The 16,372-nt window shown below is 42.0% G+C and overlaps 1 protein-coding gene across 3 annotated transcripts; it reads left to right on the top strand.

Moving 5' to 3' along the window:
• The first annotated feature begins 299 nt into the window (after positions 1-299).
• Positions 300-15,941, top strand: hrasb (HRas proto-oncogene, GTPase b). 3 transcript variants are annotated; one of them, XM_046394061.1, is made up of 6 exons: positions 300-596; positions 9,199-9,375; positions 10,167-10,345; positions 11,846-12,005; positions 12,688-12,812; positions 13,055-15,941. In XM_046394061.1, the coding sequence occupies exons 2-5, from the start codon at positions 9,265-9,267 to the stop codon at positions 12,805-12,807; spliced, it is 570 nt and encodes a 189-aa protein (XP_046250017.1). In that variant the 5' UTR covers positions 300-596; positions 9,199-9,264; the 3' UTR covers positions 12,808-12,812; positions 13,055-15,941. The 3 variants fall into 3 exon arrangements, with proteins under 3 accessions (XP_046250017.1, XP_046250015.1, XP_046250016.1); XM_046394059.1 differs by having other exon boundaries at positions 301-596; positions 13,052-15,941; XM_046394060.1 differs by having other exon boundaries at positions 301-596; positions 9,202-9,375; positions 13,052-15,941.
• The last annotated feature ends 431 nt before the right edge of the window (positions 15,942-16,372 follow it).

Consider the following 16,372-nt stretch of genomic DNA (forward strand, 5'->3'; position numbering starts at 1 on the left):
ATTTCACATGGTTTGGTTTGCTGGCCAGTTATCTTGGCTGGGTGGGGTTGTGCTGGGGGAATTTGGACTCATGACGTAAGTACTTGCTACTGTATGTTTCTATAACCTAATAGTAAAACGGGATTTCATCACTGCTTTCAAATGTTTGACGGATTCCCTAGATGTCAAGTTTGAGTGACGCTTTGAAAACTTGGCGTGAGTGTTATGGTAAATACTGGGGTTAGCTGGCGAAATTTACGTATTTCCAACGGCATGTGAATGCAGCAGTTACAGGCATGGTAACCGGGGCGGTTCTATGTTTGATGGAGCTGGGCGTGGGCTCTACACTCATCCCCTCTTCTCTCTGTGGAAGCACATTGTTCAACGCGGGCTCATTTTACCCAGAACCAATGAATGCCTTGGTGTATTTTAGCTACTGAAAATTAAACACTTTCTGGGAGAGAATACGGTGCAGATATCTGAAGGCAGCGAGAAGCAGACCAACAACATTTTGTTTCCTTCTGATTAATGCTGAGAAGCAACAGAGTTGAAAGATTTTTTCTTCTTCTCCGGTAGACGAAACGTCGCTCTTGCCGCTAATTAGACCTCTGCTTATTGTAAGTATGTCGTGTGCATTCCTGTGTCTGAAATATGTCGGCTGTGACTGTTTCTGTCTAATGATAAGTTACCGCTTTAAAAATGCTTTCAGTGTTTTTTGGCACCGCTTTAGATTCCGGTCCACAGTTAACACATTTTTAGCTAGCTATCATAACATTTTAATACACGCCCGGTAAGCTTTTATCTGTCGAGCTCAACATCTCATGCTCGCTTTGTAGTAATGTCTATGTGTATGAGGAAATGCATCGTGTATGGGTTTGGCTTTTGTAAAACATTTGTCTGTTTTGATCAACAGTCTCTTGAGTTCGGGTGTTGTAACTTAGCTATGGAGGAATAACCCTAGACCGCCATGGATTTCCCCCTCATTTCACTTTGAAAATGAAACCAAACGCATTTAAACAAATACAGCTATTTGAAGGAATTTACTTTCGGTGGTCTGTGCATATGTGCAATGTTACGACAGTCTTGAGTACGAGGTTGCTGGCCGCAGAGACAAGTAGGGTGACGCCCCGTCACACTGAGTAAAAACTGAATGTATCACTGCGGAAGTTCGATTCCGTTACAAGGCATCTAGAAAGCTGACTTGGATTTATTTATACTCTGGAAGCTGTCTGTTAAAACCGTTCAGTAAGTTTAAACGGGGAAAAAAAATTGGCTAAGACGGCGCTAATCGGCCCTCACTCGAAATATGGCATGGACACAGAAACAGTTTAACCATAAATCCTCATCATTCATTGTGTTCATTATACAAAACAGCACCGAACATTGAGTTTATTAGCTGTTAGGCATTGATGATAACTGCTGTTCATATCTTCACCATCATCACTGCTGCTGCAGAACATATGGGTAATATGTAGCAAATCAACCACATGGCTTTTTCATGATTATATATACAGCCTGGAGAACATTGCGGACTACATGTGTTCCCATTAAGCAGGTCCAGTCTCAGTCTTGTGAATTTGACATCAGTGACTGTGGCATTCAGAGTGAAGGCATGAATTGAGGCAGCTGGGGGGAAAAAAAAAACAGCTGGAGGTTGTCCAGCCAGTGATAAAGGTGTGATGTTAATCTGCTGTCCTTTTCTCTGGACTTTTGTAGCCTGGGCGGTGCCTGCTCTGTGCCAAAATGCCCGTAACTCTTCTGGATACTGAGATTTTGCAGATGGCATACTGCTTTCATGTGTAGAATTTTAATTAGTTAAATGTAGTGTGATGCTAGAAGATGGCTTAGGTTGTGTACATATCGGAAGATTTTCAGAGTGTTTTTATGTCAAACCGTAGACTTGTTGTTTCTATTTCAAAAGGAGGTTGGTCTGATGTTTTTTCTTTGGGGAGTACCGACTGAACACTGGGTAGGATCTTCTACAGGTTGCCCGGTGAGTTTGTTTTTGTGACCCACTATATTCTCTCTGTATAGTGTTTTTCACATGCACTTACAAACTAAGACAACCAGACAAGAGTCACTCCTTCCTCTGATTTCAAAAAGAAAAACAAAGAGAGAGACCGACCACTGATGAGTTTCGGGGTGTTTGGTGTCTGATGTCTGATGAAGCATCATGGCTCCTCTAACTGGCAGATCTTTGTGTGGAGGTCAGCTGGCCCTTTCATCTCTGCTGCTGCCTCCACTGTCTCACCCTACCTGACAAGCTGAAAGGGTGACCCAGTGGGGAAAAGGTCAGTTGTACTCCGATGCCTTTAAGAGCAGCTTGTTTAAGCATGCACACACAGACTCAGAAACTCTGTAATGTAAATGTTTGTAAGTGGAAATAAATTGGAAGAAGGAATTGTTCATTAAAAGAGCAGAATGATGGTTTTGGTAAGTTTTCTGGCTTGTAAGGATATAAATAGATAGTCCTGTTTTAAAGAGTTACGGTCTCACAGCTGGATTTATCTCAGAATTAATAGGCTTCACAAGAAGTGCTTGAAGTCCTCACTTACTTGTGTTTCATTGGCCTTAGAGAGCAGACTAATGATTCCACAGCTGCTGGTCAACACTTATGTTTGGATGCCAGTTAGGAGGATGATGTCATTGGAGAGCAGCAGGAGGGTGCGGTGGGCTATCAGGGCTCTAGGATGGGTCTTGGAGTCTCAGCATTCGACTGTGATATGTCCCTAGAGAGGGTCTTCTTACCATCATCTCTCCATTAAAAATCTATTATCTCTGCAGTGGGATTGTGGCTCTGCCAGTATGGATTCTTTAACCAATTAAGCACTTTAATGGAGAGCAGAATGTACATTGAGGAAAATGGTCATTGGTGTGCCCTCCTTTTTGTGTCATGTGATTTGAAGTGATGGATTTGTTTTTCAGGTTACAAGGAATAACTGTAGGTGCTGGAGAAGGTTGAGCTTTTTCATTATTGATTTCTGTCTACATTTTTAAGTTTCCAGGTTGACCCCTCTCTCCCGTGGTTTTCTGTGCCCTTGGCACACATTAAGAGTAGTCCTCTCCCTCCCTCGCTCTCAGCCACTTTCCTCCCATCACCCCTCTGGCTGCTCTGTACTCTCGTACCCTCTGCAAGCTGTCGTGTAAGATTATCCTCTTGGTCCAGGCAGCGCTCTAGGGTTTCAGAAAGAACTGTTAATTTCCCAGGCTGGAGGTGGTGAACTATAAATAACTCTAAACATAGACATATGTATAGTGTTCTTTGATCAAAAGAGGAACAACTATGCAAAGATTTGACCCTTTGGAATAGGTCACCATAGATGACACTGCAGCTATAGCCTGTCTCACTCATGTGAACGGTGGTAGCAGAAAGCTTACTCTGCTCACCTTTTGATGAGCTGATTTCTTTGGGCTGCAAGTCACTTTGCTGATATGTGTTTTGTATGAAAGTAACATTGCATGACACTCATTATGGTCATATGTTTGGTTCTTGCAGGTGTACACGTGTCTGTGTGCACGTACAAATGTGGCCAGCTGTTATACGTCTGGGTCAAATGAGGACAAGTTAACCATGCAGTGGCAGTAATTGCTGCAGAATATGAAAATCAGGACTGCAGAGGAGGGCATGACACCGCTGTAGGGGCCAGGATAACCATCTATGCGTACAGGAAAAAAAAAAGTGTTTGGAATATGTGAAAAGATTGATGATGCACTCATGATTGTGATCTCTAGTAGTTGTGTCCCCTTTCCTCCTCTATATCTCTGTCTGCACAAAGACCAGCTCTGTATGAGCCCCCACTGACAGCAAGCAGCTCTGAGAAAGAGACAGCATTTCTGTCAGTGATTGATTTTGCTGTTCATCTCCATATGTATGTGTGGATTATTAATCAGCTGCTGTCATGGCCTAGTTTGAGAGAGGAGATGGCATGGCTGTCTGTTCTCCCTCTTCCAGCGTCCCAGTAGCGGGTGCCGGTGTGTTGAATTTGCATCTTAGGCTGTAAATTTTAACCGTTTGACAGGTGTATGCTTGTGGTTTGGTTATGTAGAAGAAATGCAGCAACCAGCCATGTCAGAATCTGGGGAGCTGTGGGTGTGTGCGAGAGCGTGCGCGTGTCAATCTCTTATCAGCTTCTGTTTTGGATTTTTGTTGGGTTTTGGTAGAGAACAGATATCTCAGGCGAACTTGCTGACTAGTCTTCACCATCCTGCTCCTCTGGTCAGTACCCATGATTGTCACTTTCTGATTGCTGGACTACACTGGGATAAATTTGAATAAATAATCATTTTTAAAACAATTTCTGAGATAAAGTTGCCCATTGAATTATACATTACTGGATTGGTTGGTACCAATGCTGATGTTTCCAAGTTAAAAAAGAAATCTGGTAACAATTTATTGGCCAATAGTCATTATTTAATATAAACAAGCAGTTTTGATGGGGATTTGTAAGATTTGACAGATTTGGATATTCAATAAATAAACTTCTCAGTGCTCTCTGGTCTGCTAAAGTGTCTGTGCTAACATTGTTTTTTAATATCTTCTATAATTTGAAGATGTCATTTTAGGCTTTGGAAAACTGTGATTGGCTTTTCTAACCATTTTCTGACATTATATATACCAAACAGTTAATAATCTTCAACAGAAAATATGCAACAGCTCTATCAGTAATGAAAACAGTTGTTAGCTGTAGCCCTGATTCAGCCTCTGTTTTAGTTAACTGGATTTGAGAGAACATCCACTTTCTCTACTCCCCATGACCACTCTATAGACTTTATTTTGCATCCACGTGTTTTCCATGGCATTGAGCTAGATTAGTTTCCCACTTGTAGCCCACAGAGACCAAAAGGTACCCGTGCATTGCACAAGGCTCTTCTCACAGCTGTTGTTTTGTTTGGTTAAAGGAGGCTGTGAGGAGCTGAACTGGCTCTGCAGCTCTGCCACCGTCGCAGTACTCCAGCCAGTGAGGGCTGCACTGTGTCCCAGGCTGATTTATATACAGTGAGGGGAAAGGAAGCTAAATGTTTGGCCACAAGATTGAGTTGTCAGGATAATTCCCTTCCTGTTGTGCTTGAGAATTATAGCAGTGAGGGTGTTTTTACACGGAGACTATTGTTGATATTGGTGATGTTGTTCAGAGCTACCTGTTCCATCAAGGGGAGCAATGGCTTATGGGAACAGTGATGTGTTGCAAGAATACGTGCGCGTGTGTGTGTGTGTGTGTGTGTGTGTGTGTGTGTGTCTGCATCTGTGTCTGTCTGATTGAATGAGAGGCGCTAAATGCCTGTGTTGTCAGGTGGCAAGTCTGATTTTCCGTCAGCCATTTACATGGGTGAGCCACTCTTCGTCGTGGCTAATCTTAGTCTGTACAGACATCATTGTCTCTCTCTCACACACACACACACACACACACACATCTCAGACCAAATAATTCAAAGATGTAAGCATGCAGGTTATATTAATACAACACACACCCACTGACAAATTTGGGTGTATGTGTGTTACTTTTGAATTCCCACAGATTAAATTAACTTTAGTTTTCTTGGGAGTCTTTGCATGTTGTCCTTTCATTAAACTGCCTGCCTGTTATTCCTCTCTTTCTGCAAGTTGAATTTAAAATCTACTCCAGCTGAATGTGTGTCTGTTTGTCTGTCTGTCAGCTTGTTGGGTAGGGTGTGTGTATATGTGTATGCCCCTTTGGGAGATAAAGCACAAGAGAGAGGGTGTGTGTATGTTCTACTCAGGCTGTCTAAAGCTCTGATGTTCAACATTCTGCAGTGAGCAGTGAGTTTGTGTCACAGCTACATGGAGTGAATTTTATGTCGGGCATGACAGTTGGTACCCCGGAGAAGGTAAAACAGCATACGTGACCTGTGAGGCTTCTGAAATCTTCACAGATTGATTGCATACTCCAGCAGGTGGTACAACTCAGTGATTTTCTTCTTCAGCTAACTTAAGGAACATTCAGCAAATTGAGACACTGTCAATGAACTGATTGTTAGAGATTGTTAACTCTGTGCAACCTTATTTTATTCTGAGCTGCTTCATGTGAACTGCAGGACATGAGACAGATGGCTTTTGAGGAAGAGAAACAAGGCTGCTCTGGTTGTTAGGGTGGTGCAGATATCGGTGTCAAACATTTTCATTAAGTGTTATTCTGAAGTCATTGGCATCAGAATAACCTATCTGCAGTATGTTTTTCTGATGTCACTGGCACTATTCAATTTAATGTGAAAATATAAATGCATAAAAATAAATAAATAATAATGAAAAGAGAGAAAGAAGGAAATTGTACTGCTGCTTGAGGGAAGTTGCATTGTGGAAAAGAGAGGAATTTTCCTCTGAGCTCTGACATCAGTGGTGATATCACTATGATGACATCACCTGACTTCTCATTATTGTCTGTATGTTGTCAAGCTGAAGCTGTAACCACAGGAGACTCTAGCAGTTCCCATTGGCCTCCAGCAAACCTAACTTGTAGTTAGCCATAGGTTTGTTCACACTAGCCTGGGCTTGTATGTGATTTAATCTTGCAATGATTTAATCATGCGCCATCATGCGTGCTGTGGGGCTGGTGTGAGGTCATTTTCAGGTCATTATCTTGGCAACATTGTGGTAAATTTGAAATGAGCTGAGTCACGCTTGCCACTGTATGTGGTGGAAACACCCAAATGACTTACCTTTTGTGGTGGAATTTCACTGGCCAGAAGTGTAGTTAGGGTCACAGTGATGTGTGTGTGTGTGTGTCTGTCTTTCTTTGTACTACTTTATGTCTATGCATGGATTGACGTGTGGTTCCAGCTAACTTGATAGGTAACACTGTGATAGCATAACTGGCATTTTCTGCAAAATCTCACATTTTTGAGCACACCTGGTCTTTCTGGCTAAATTCAAACAAGGGCTGAACAATTAATTGCATTTGTGACAATATTGCGATATGAAAAAATGCAATTTTCCAACCACAGAAGCTGCAGTTACACTCTGTCATGTGACAAGTTGGCACGTTGCAACGACTGCACTTTAATCTGTTTAACAATGGGCTCAGGCTTGACAGAAACTGAGACTGTGGAAACTTTTTAGTGTCGAAGAGGAGCAGTACGTCGGTTATGTGGGACTATTTTGGGTTTAAAAAAGAAGATGCTGCGCAGCGTCATGTATTGTGCAAATCCCGCCTTGGTAAAGTGTTACGTCATGGGGCAACACTACTACCTTGTTCCAGCACAGCAAAAACACCACAAAGCAATGTACGATAGTTGCATGGCTAAGATGCCGAGCACCGGTGTATCAAGTAAGCCAAATACCACCCTGCAGGGAGCACTTGCCAAAATGTTTGAAAGCTCAACTCCATATGAACGTGCTTCAAAACAGCACATGGAAAATGCTCAAAAAGTAACAGAGTGCATCTCAAAGATATGATGCCCCTCAGTACAGTGACCGAGCCCCTGTATGTGGTGATCCTGGGAGCCTCTGCTCTAATAAATACACTGGATAAGCGGTACAGCATGCCGTCCCGTACATACTTTAGCCAGGTCGCCATATCTACACAAAGCTCGCTGCAGAGTTTTTTGCTGCTACAACAGACCTGTGGTCATGCCATACAGCGGAACCCTACCAGAGTCTTTCAGTACATTTTATTACTGAAGACCTCAAGCTCAAATAATTATTACATGCTTACAAGGCTGGAAGTTCAACAAATCAGTCAATATTCTACTACTGTGATTGTAGTTGTTAAATAAAAATGTCATTCATATCGATTCATGCATCACCTAATTTCATTGTAACATATAAGCCAGGCCTTCTGGGAAAGAACAATTATGTCTGTCCAAACATTGTTTTGATCATACTTTGATCACTACAATGATTTATTGCTTGTTGTTGTTGAATAATACAGAACATAAAGAGGTTTCAAAAAATAACTGCATATTAAATCGCAGTCTTGGTTAAAAAAAAAAAAAAAATCGCAATTAGATTGTTTTCCAAAATTGTTCAGTCCTTATTCAGACTAGCTGTTCTTTACTGATAACTTCCACCTCTCGCTCTCTCCCTCCCTCTCTGCTCTATGCATCTGCCCTGCTGCCATCTGTTATTGTCACTCACTTGTTGATTAAGGTGTTACACCCCAACCAATTTACAAAATCTTCATAAAAGTCTCAAATTTTACAGCTAAAAACCTCAAAGCTAATTTTTAGCAAGATTTATTAAAATGTTAAACACCGTGAACTTCAAAAACACATCCAGAGCCGACCTGTTAGTACTGGAACGGCTTTACTTTTCCTGTTCAGTTTTCAAACACACTGTAGACGCCATAAATCCTTGTAAAGGTAGTGTTAACCTGTGCTGTGTAACTCTTAGCCAACAGAAAAGGGATATCACTTATGTTTTCTCAAGAGACCGACATGTTTCTTTAATAACATGTGTTGATTTATAGTCAGGGCAGCCTTGTTGCATCGACTAGACCTATTAAGTGAGTTCAGCGGGTCCACAGGGGACAACTGTAGGCACACCTGGAGTAATAAAATCCCCTTTTAGGCCTCTCATTCTGTTGCTATGGTGATCCCTATGGAAGAGGCAAGGCAAACCAACAAGAAACGGTACATGGCGATATTCAAGTTTAGTTAGCAGTAGTGATTTACCTTAGTGTTGAAATGAAAAAATGATGCACTGCAGATCCTTTTGAAATATATTTAACTTTTTACGTAATTTACATGTTTTTTTTTTTTTTTGTTCAGTGTGTTTTAGTCATTGCTCTGTTGTTTTTTTTCCCCTCATTTGATGATTTTGTCTCTGGTGTCTGTTGCTTTACTTTCAATGGTAGGCCTCATTAAAGTGAAGCCTGACTGATGAAGGGTCATTCTGTGTCCTGCTTCTTCTTTTTCTCCCTCGCTGCCTCCCTGCATCTCCCTCTCATACACACTCCCCCCTGCTCACGCTGAGTGGGAGAGCATTGGAACATTGAGTACCTTCAGCACATTTTTCACATTCCCCTTTGAGGGTCTCAACCTCAGCCCCCACTATACACACTCCAGCACAAACACACACACACACAAACCAGTAATGTTTCTCACCACTGGGCAGTAATGGTCATAAATGTATGCTTTGTCTGTGCCACCAGCTGTGGACCGCATCATGGCCAGTCCGGCATCAGACAATAGCTTGTCAAAGCTCTGCATATGTGTGTCAGAGTGCTAACCAGAACCTTTCTGTGCTCCCTCTCTTCTCTCCAGCAGTGTGCGTGTGTGTGTGTGTGTGTGTGTGCGTGTGTGTGTGTGTGGTGAACTGCAGCGGCAAAGATGACAGAGTATAAGCTGGTGGTGGTGGGAGCTGGAGGCGTGGGCAAGAGTGCACTTACCATCCAGCTCATCCAGAACCACTTTGTGGATGAATATGACCCCACCATAGAGGTATGAATCTATTCTGCATGTTCTCTGGTAGAGAAAGGTTCATCATATAGTTAAAAAAAATCTTTCCAGGTCCTATTGAATTGATGTGGTAGAAGTACTTGCATTAATCTGTACATAAATATACAGTATGTATGTCGAATGTCCAACAGTCACGGCTGAACAATATTTTCTGGACCCTACTGTGGTGACAGCTCAGCTCAGTTAATTAAATTTAGTTAACACAGCATTTGACTGTGGCAGTTGGTCAGGTTTGTGAGAAATTTAAAAAAAACCAAACAAACAACTTTTTTAAAAAAAAAAAATGAAATGTTTAATCTTCCCCTCCATGATTCTTATATTTTCATGGAAAGAAGATACTGAGAAATGTGGTGAAGCCAGTGAGAATGTTCTCTCCTCTCTTTCTCCCTCTCTGTCTCCACTCTCTACCTCTCTCTCCCTCACCACGCCTGCCTCTGGCCAGACAATGTCCTTTTTGTGTGTTTGCATTCCTGGCCCCTATGCTCTAACAAACAAAGGGACAGCACTCCATGTTTTTGTGACTGTGTGTTGGAAGGCTAAACATTGGCTCTGATACCCTGTTCCTCTGATCTCTTGATGTTCATTTGACCTGGAAGTGGACAGGGATTCAAAAACAGCTATCGGTCAGTGCACGCTGCTTAGCACTGAGTGACCAAGGCCACAGATGTGATAGCTTCAGCCTATGTCTTTTGTGTGCAAATTCTGTTGTTCACTCATTCATTTGACTTTGTCTTCACCTCTTTAAATGCTCGAGTTTCTCCCTTTTTCTGCAGGACTCATACAGGAAACAGGTTGTGATTGACGGGGAGACATGCCTGCTGGACATCCTTGACACTGCAGGTCAGGAGGAGTACAGCGCCATGAGGGATCAGTACATGAGGACAGGGGAGGGTTTCCTCTGTGTCTTCGCCATCAACAACACCAAGTCTTTTGAGGACATTCACCAGTACAGGTGTGTGAGCAAGTGAGGCAGAGAAAGAAGGGTTGGGTTTAGGGAGGCAGGGAGATGACATTGAGGATTATGGGATAGATTTTAGATAGATGGTATAGATTATATACAATACAATAGATGCAATAGATTAGTCTGGGTGGAGCACAGGCACAAAATTATTCCTGTATTCCTGTCTTCTTCTAATGTCCTGTGTACAAGTGTTTGTAAATGCAGTGTGTGTTGCAGGGATTCCCATGGGGTCTAGATGGAGAGTGGTATGTATGTGTATGTGTGCCAGCTCTCTGCAGTAGTGTGGTGATGTCATGCTGTAGCATTTAACACGGCTAAAGAAAGCTTAGCCCCCAACTGGAGGATTACAGCATGATGCCAATGAAATCGATCCTGACTCAATTAGAGGAGCGGAGAGAGGTAGCGCTTTCAAGGACAGGGAAGGAGAAAGAAGGGGGGGGGGGGGGGGGGGGGGGTCAGCTGGAGATGACAGTGTTTTCTCTTGCTCTCTTTCCCACATTTTGTCTTTCTCATCACATTAGAAGCACACTTGCCAGTCTCGCACATGGCAGGTAAAAGAGGCTGCATATTAGCTTTTCCACTTCCTATCTGGGATTTGCAGAGTTTTTGAGTTCATTGTATACATCGGTTAGGCTCACAGCCACTGAAGCCTTTTTCAGGACCACCTTTAACACAACTGCTGGTATCACAACCAAACCGCTGTGCAGCTTGTGAAAAGCATGATTGGATTTTTTGGCTGGATGTTAGAATAGGTGGTGGCCCAGATGGAGCTCTTGAGTTCTTGATCAGTTGTTTTTCAGGCAAAAACAGTTTGGAGTATTTTTTTGCAAAATGTCTTTTTCCACTTAAAGTACATCCTGGCATAATTTCAATTAATTAATTAATTTAACAGCCAGCATTAAGGTACCATGCACATTAATTCACCAGGTTATGTTCTTATATCTGTTTAGCTTGAAATATCTGCCTCACCACCATATAACAAGTCACTAGTCTAAACAGACTCACCTATGATCATAAACACCATTAGCAGTGTTGACTGCAGTTGGGCAGGGCTGATGGTAGTGGATGCATCCTGCTGTACTGTGGCTCAGGGAGCTGATAGATTGATCTGACCCTCTCCTCTCACTCAGTTCCCTCTGGCTGCCCGGCGTTTGGCGCTGGCTGCTGTAGTGATGAGGTAATGCTGTTCACTGCCTGCCTGTTTTCCACCACCCCAACCCCCCCACCCTCCCTCCCTTTCTCTCCACCTCCCTCATTCAGCAGTGCAGCATAGCCCAGTACCGGCGAGCCCTGGCTCTTCCTCAGGGTCCTAGAGCTCCCTGGGTGGTTAGCTTTCCATCTGTGGAGCTGCTGTTGTTTATGAAGCATAGAGGATCCCAGACAAATGACATATCACTGTGACTAAATGGAGTGCTGGTGTGGGTTAAAGGAAATGAAAGTTTTGTAAATTAGATGTCAAGTGTTGCAATTTTCTTGTTTTGCAATTCACAGAGAACAAATCAAACGTGTAAAGGACTCTGATGACGTTCCCATGGTGCTTGTGGGAAACAAATGTGACCTTCCGGCACGCACAGTCGACACACGGCAAGCCCAGGAACTCGCCCGCTCCTATGGCATACCTTACATCGAGACCTCTGCCAAGACACGACAGGTGGGTAGTGAACAAAAAACACATAGCCATGTACCACACTTGTGCTTTCATAGAAGGACTCTTTTCTTTCTTTCCTCCCTCTATCACATATATTTAGAATTTCATTGAACTCTAAATTTTATCTCTTTGCTAGCCACAGAAATCACATTTGCAACCCCCCTGTGCTGCTTCATACTGTAGTCAACAGGTTTTCTCAAATGGGCACTGCCATTTAACGTTTTACGTGTACATTCATGTACATCAAGAGCCATGAATGGACTGCGGTATGATTTGTGTTGCAGGGAACATTTTATTATGCCGCAGGCAATGACTCATAGCCAGGTCACCTCAGCTTGAGAACAGAGTTACAGCATCTGAAAGGCTTCCTTAAGGAGAAGTCGCCTCACAGATCCCACTGTCTCTGACTCACTGTCGCACATTATGCAGTCACATACACACTCTCGCATTCATCACTGAACCTGCTGCAAGTCTGTCATTCAAACAGAAGTGTATGCAGAGGACTAAGCCATGACTTCTTTTTAGTTATTATTTCTTAATTAATAGTGTCAGAAATGAGTTGCCATGGCGATCTTGCCAAGCCTCTCAATGGTGAGTACACCTGAGAGGTTTGCTATCAGTTCCAAGAGGCTCATGCAGTGTACTCTACTGCCCAGATTGTTCTGTAACCTGTGTGTGTTTACAGGGAGTAGAGGATGCCTTCTACACACTGGTTAGGGAAATCAGACAGCATAAGTTGAGGAAGTTGAATCCACCTGACGAGAGCGGTCAGGACTGTATGAGCTGTCGCTGTGTGGTATCGTGATGCAGGTAAGACATTTTTTTTTTTTAATTTATTTCATAGACAGGTACTCAATAACATGAGAAGTATACAAATTGGTCTGTTATGCTCAGACTACTATGTCTTTTTTATGTAAATGACTGCCCACTGTAAGTGAAACAAAATATGAAACCATATCACCTTCAGTTAAACTTTTCATAGTATCTTGGTTTTCATAGAAGCATATCAGAAGCACTGATATCCCCTCTTGTTTCATCTCATTCCTCAGCAGAATGTTGCACGTTTAGGAGAAATGCTGCGGCGAGTGGTGGCAGCATGGACTTAAAGATAGAAAGATGAAACAAGTCAATGCTGAAATATTAACGTTTTTCAAAAAAATGACGATTGAAGCAAAAGCTCACAAGGAAACCACCAGAGCTGACTGAACCATATATATTTATGGAAAGGAGTTTTTGGACTGTTGCCTAAGTGGCTCAGTGAATTAGCTCGGTCCGGCCCCCTTTTTTTTCAGTCCACATGGCGACCTGTGAGCAACATCACTAATGACTCTCCGTCAACTCCAGTGTGGACTCGCTGGGCAGCTCCACAAGTTTCCTGCTAACTTATTGATTTCAGTCTCAACACTGGTCTTAAAGGGGGGTGTCTCTGCGTTGACCTCCTCCCAGCCTTGAAAGCCTAATTCCACTCCACATGCTTGCCCACTGGAAGGACTGACTCACTGAATTGGAAAGGACTGGAATGGACAGTTACTCAGACATGTCTCACATAAATAACCCCAGCTCCATCCCACTCTACCTGCCTTTGGTTTCTCTTGAATGGCCGCGTCGTCCCTTCACTATACTGGATACCAGAGGATGGAGGATGACACAGGAGTGACTATAATTTGATGTTGTTGTTTAACAATTAGCCTAGCTGTAAAAAGAAATCTTTTTGTTTTGTTTTTGATATGAAACTTTTTTTTGTGATTGCAGAATTTGAAAGTCACCGAGCAATATGTGAGCAAAGGTGTTTATTTCAGATGACACCTGGTTTGAGTTTTTTTCATGAGCTGCCTGATGTAATCAGAATTCCTTTTTGAACAGAAATGCTGAATGGAGAATGTAAATATCCAGAATGCAGCTGCCTTTTCTCCTTACAGATGTTTCTTTGCAAAGAGTTGTCTTTGTGGAATAATAATAGTGATGGCTAGTGCACATAGGTTCTGGTGCAATAGGATTCTTTACTGTCCACAAGATATTGGGAATAAACCACCTCTCATGGCCACTCACTTCCTGTTTTACTTTGGAAGGAAGAGGCACTGTGCATGAAAATGTATTTGTTGTTTTTCTGGTTGCCTGACTATGTTGCCTGTAGAATCGGAGGAAAACCCTACACTTCTACATTTATACAACAACAGATTATGGGTTTGGATAAAATGACAACCAGATGATTCTTGTAGCTTTTCATCTCAGTAAATGTGCAGTAGGTCTTATTTACTACACGGAGATAACAGCTAATTTCAGAGTCCCTCCTTGTGGATAATGAGACTCAGGAATCAGGGTCCAGGAAGGTGTCATTTACCCATCTTGGAAACCTGAGTTAAAGGATGTCAGCAGTGAGCTTTGCAGAGTGTAACGCACACGTCCTGCCTCAGAACATTGTTTTTATTTCCACACACCGTACTATCCTCAAACTGTTCCTCTCTCTCTGCCACCTCAGCTCTACAATGGGACAAAAGCAGGTCAGGTGCTACTCATGTCAGAACCATTCTTTCTTTATAAGTGGGACTATTGTGTGTAATAGGTGATGGATACTGGGTTATGTACGTGCATTCCTTGCTTCTTAATACTGACTAGCTTGTGCTCTCCACGACTGCATTAATTTGCTTTCCTAAATGAAAAAGACTGCTCTGTGTTTACTTTGCCTTATCTGTTAGATAGTTTGTACCTCATGTATGCAGCAAGCGCTACCTGAGATGTGTTCTGTGGGCTGCATTGTGTGTGCGTTTGTTATAAAAATATAGAGGTGTGTTAACTTTAGACATGCGCTGTACAGGATTTGAAAGACAAGTCCCTAAAAACACTACTTTTTTTTCTGTAATGGCACGTGCATCTGAATGCGATTGTGTTTTACAAGACTGAAAAACAAGAAAATTTTAAAGAATTTTTAAGGCAAAACCCAGTATAAGTCAAGTTGTCGTGCGGCCATGTTTATATGAAGCTTCATTCCCTTTACAACATGTGATGGTGATTGCTAGGAACTGTTACTTTTAGTCCACATCTTACTTTAACAGTTCAGACTAGATGGGTCGTGTATGATAATGTTCAGAGTTTTAAACATTTCAAGCAGAATTTTGTGAGAGGCTTCAGGTGTGAACCTCAAGATGTTTGAAAAGGAGTGAAATGTTTTGTCCTTATCTCCTTTCCAGGGAAATTTTTATTTTCTGGCCTAATTGATTTTGTACAGTTTAAGTGACTTTTTTTCACTCATAAAACGGCATAAAAAATATGATCAGTCTAGTTGCTGTGTGAATGGTAGAGGTCAAGTTGTTTTTATTGGTTATCTTTTCATTTTTGTAGCTGGAGGAAGGGTATCAACTGTGAATGTGTTTGAGTCTTTCGATATCGTTTGAAAGAAGCCTCGTGTTTATAATTTACTCTGTTGAAATAATGCAATTGATCCTTGGTCCCACTTTTGGCTGTGTTGTTCCTAACTTTCATTTTTCACCCATTTCACTAAAACTTTTTAATGGGAAAAGAGTGTGGCGTTTGTAACATGTAATGGCAGTTCTGATAATGTGCTTGTCCTGTCCCTGTTGATCTTTAAACAGTACATCTGTAATAAAAAAAATAATGATAATTATAATACCATAGAATTCCACAAATCTGTGTATTCAAATTCCCATTGCATTAAAATGTCAGCGTCATGTCGCCGCAGGGATACTCCAGCCAGCAAACCACAAATATACATTTCAGCAAACCTGGCGTGCATGACAAAGACTGTACAGACCATTGGGAGAGTTGCACAAGGATTCAGTGGGCTCGAGGGCTTGTTTCTCCCTTGCAAACTGTGGAAGGAACTGTGTGGAAATGTCAACTGTTTAGCTATTTAAGATGTATTTACTCTTTGAAAATGTGGCAAATGTATTGCAGGAGATGAATAAAGATGTCAGTATGAAACTGTGTGTTTGGTGTCTCAGTCACCTAACTTTAACATGTTCCTCTCAGATTGGAGATTTGCTGCCACCTACAGGATGCTTTGTGTCCCGCGTTTGACTGTTGTACAACTGATAAGTGATAGAAGAGAATCACTACATTGCGCAGAAAGTAAAGTGTCGGTGTGGGTGTGTTGGTCACTTCCAGTAACTGCAAAGGAAGAAGGAAGTATGCGACAGTTGCCGTGTAGTGACGTGAAGTGAAATCGGCTCAATGGGGTGTGACATAAAAATATTACTAACTTTTTTACATTTTCTCAAATAAAGAATATGAATAAATGTTAAATCCAATGTCAAACCTGTTGGACCCAGTATGAGCTAATTGCAAAGATTTTAGTAAACACCCAATCTAGTTAACCATCCAACTTTTATAGTTAATTGTATTAAAAATATAAA

This window comes from Scatophagus argus, chromosome 7 (assembly GCF_020382885.2).
Source record: "Scatophagus argus isolate fScaArg1 chromosome 7, fScaArg1.pri, whole genome shotgun sequence".
Lineage (NCBI taxonomy): Eukaryota > Metazoa > Chordata > Actinopteri > Scatophagidae > Scatophagus > Scatophagus argus.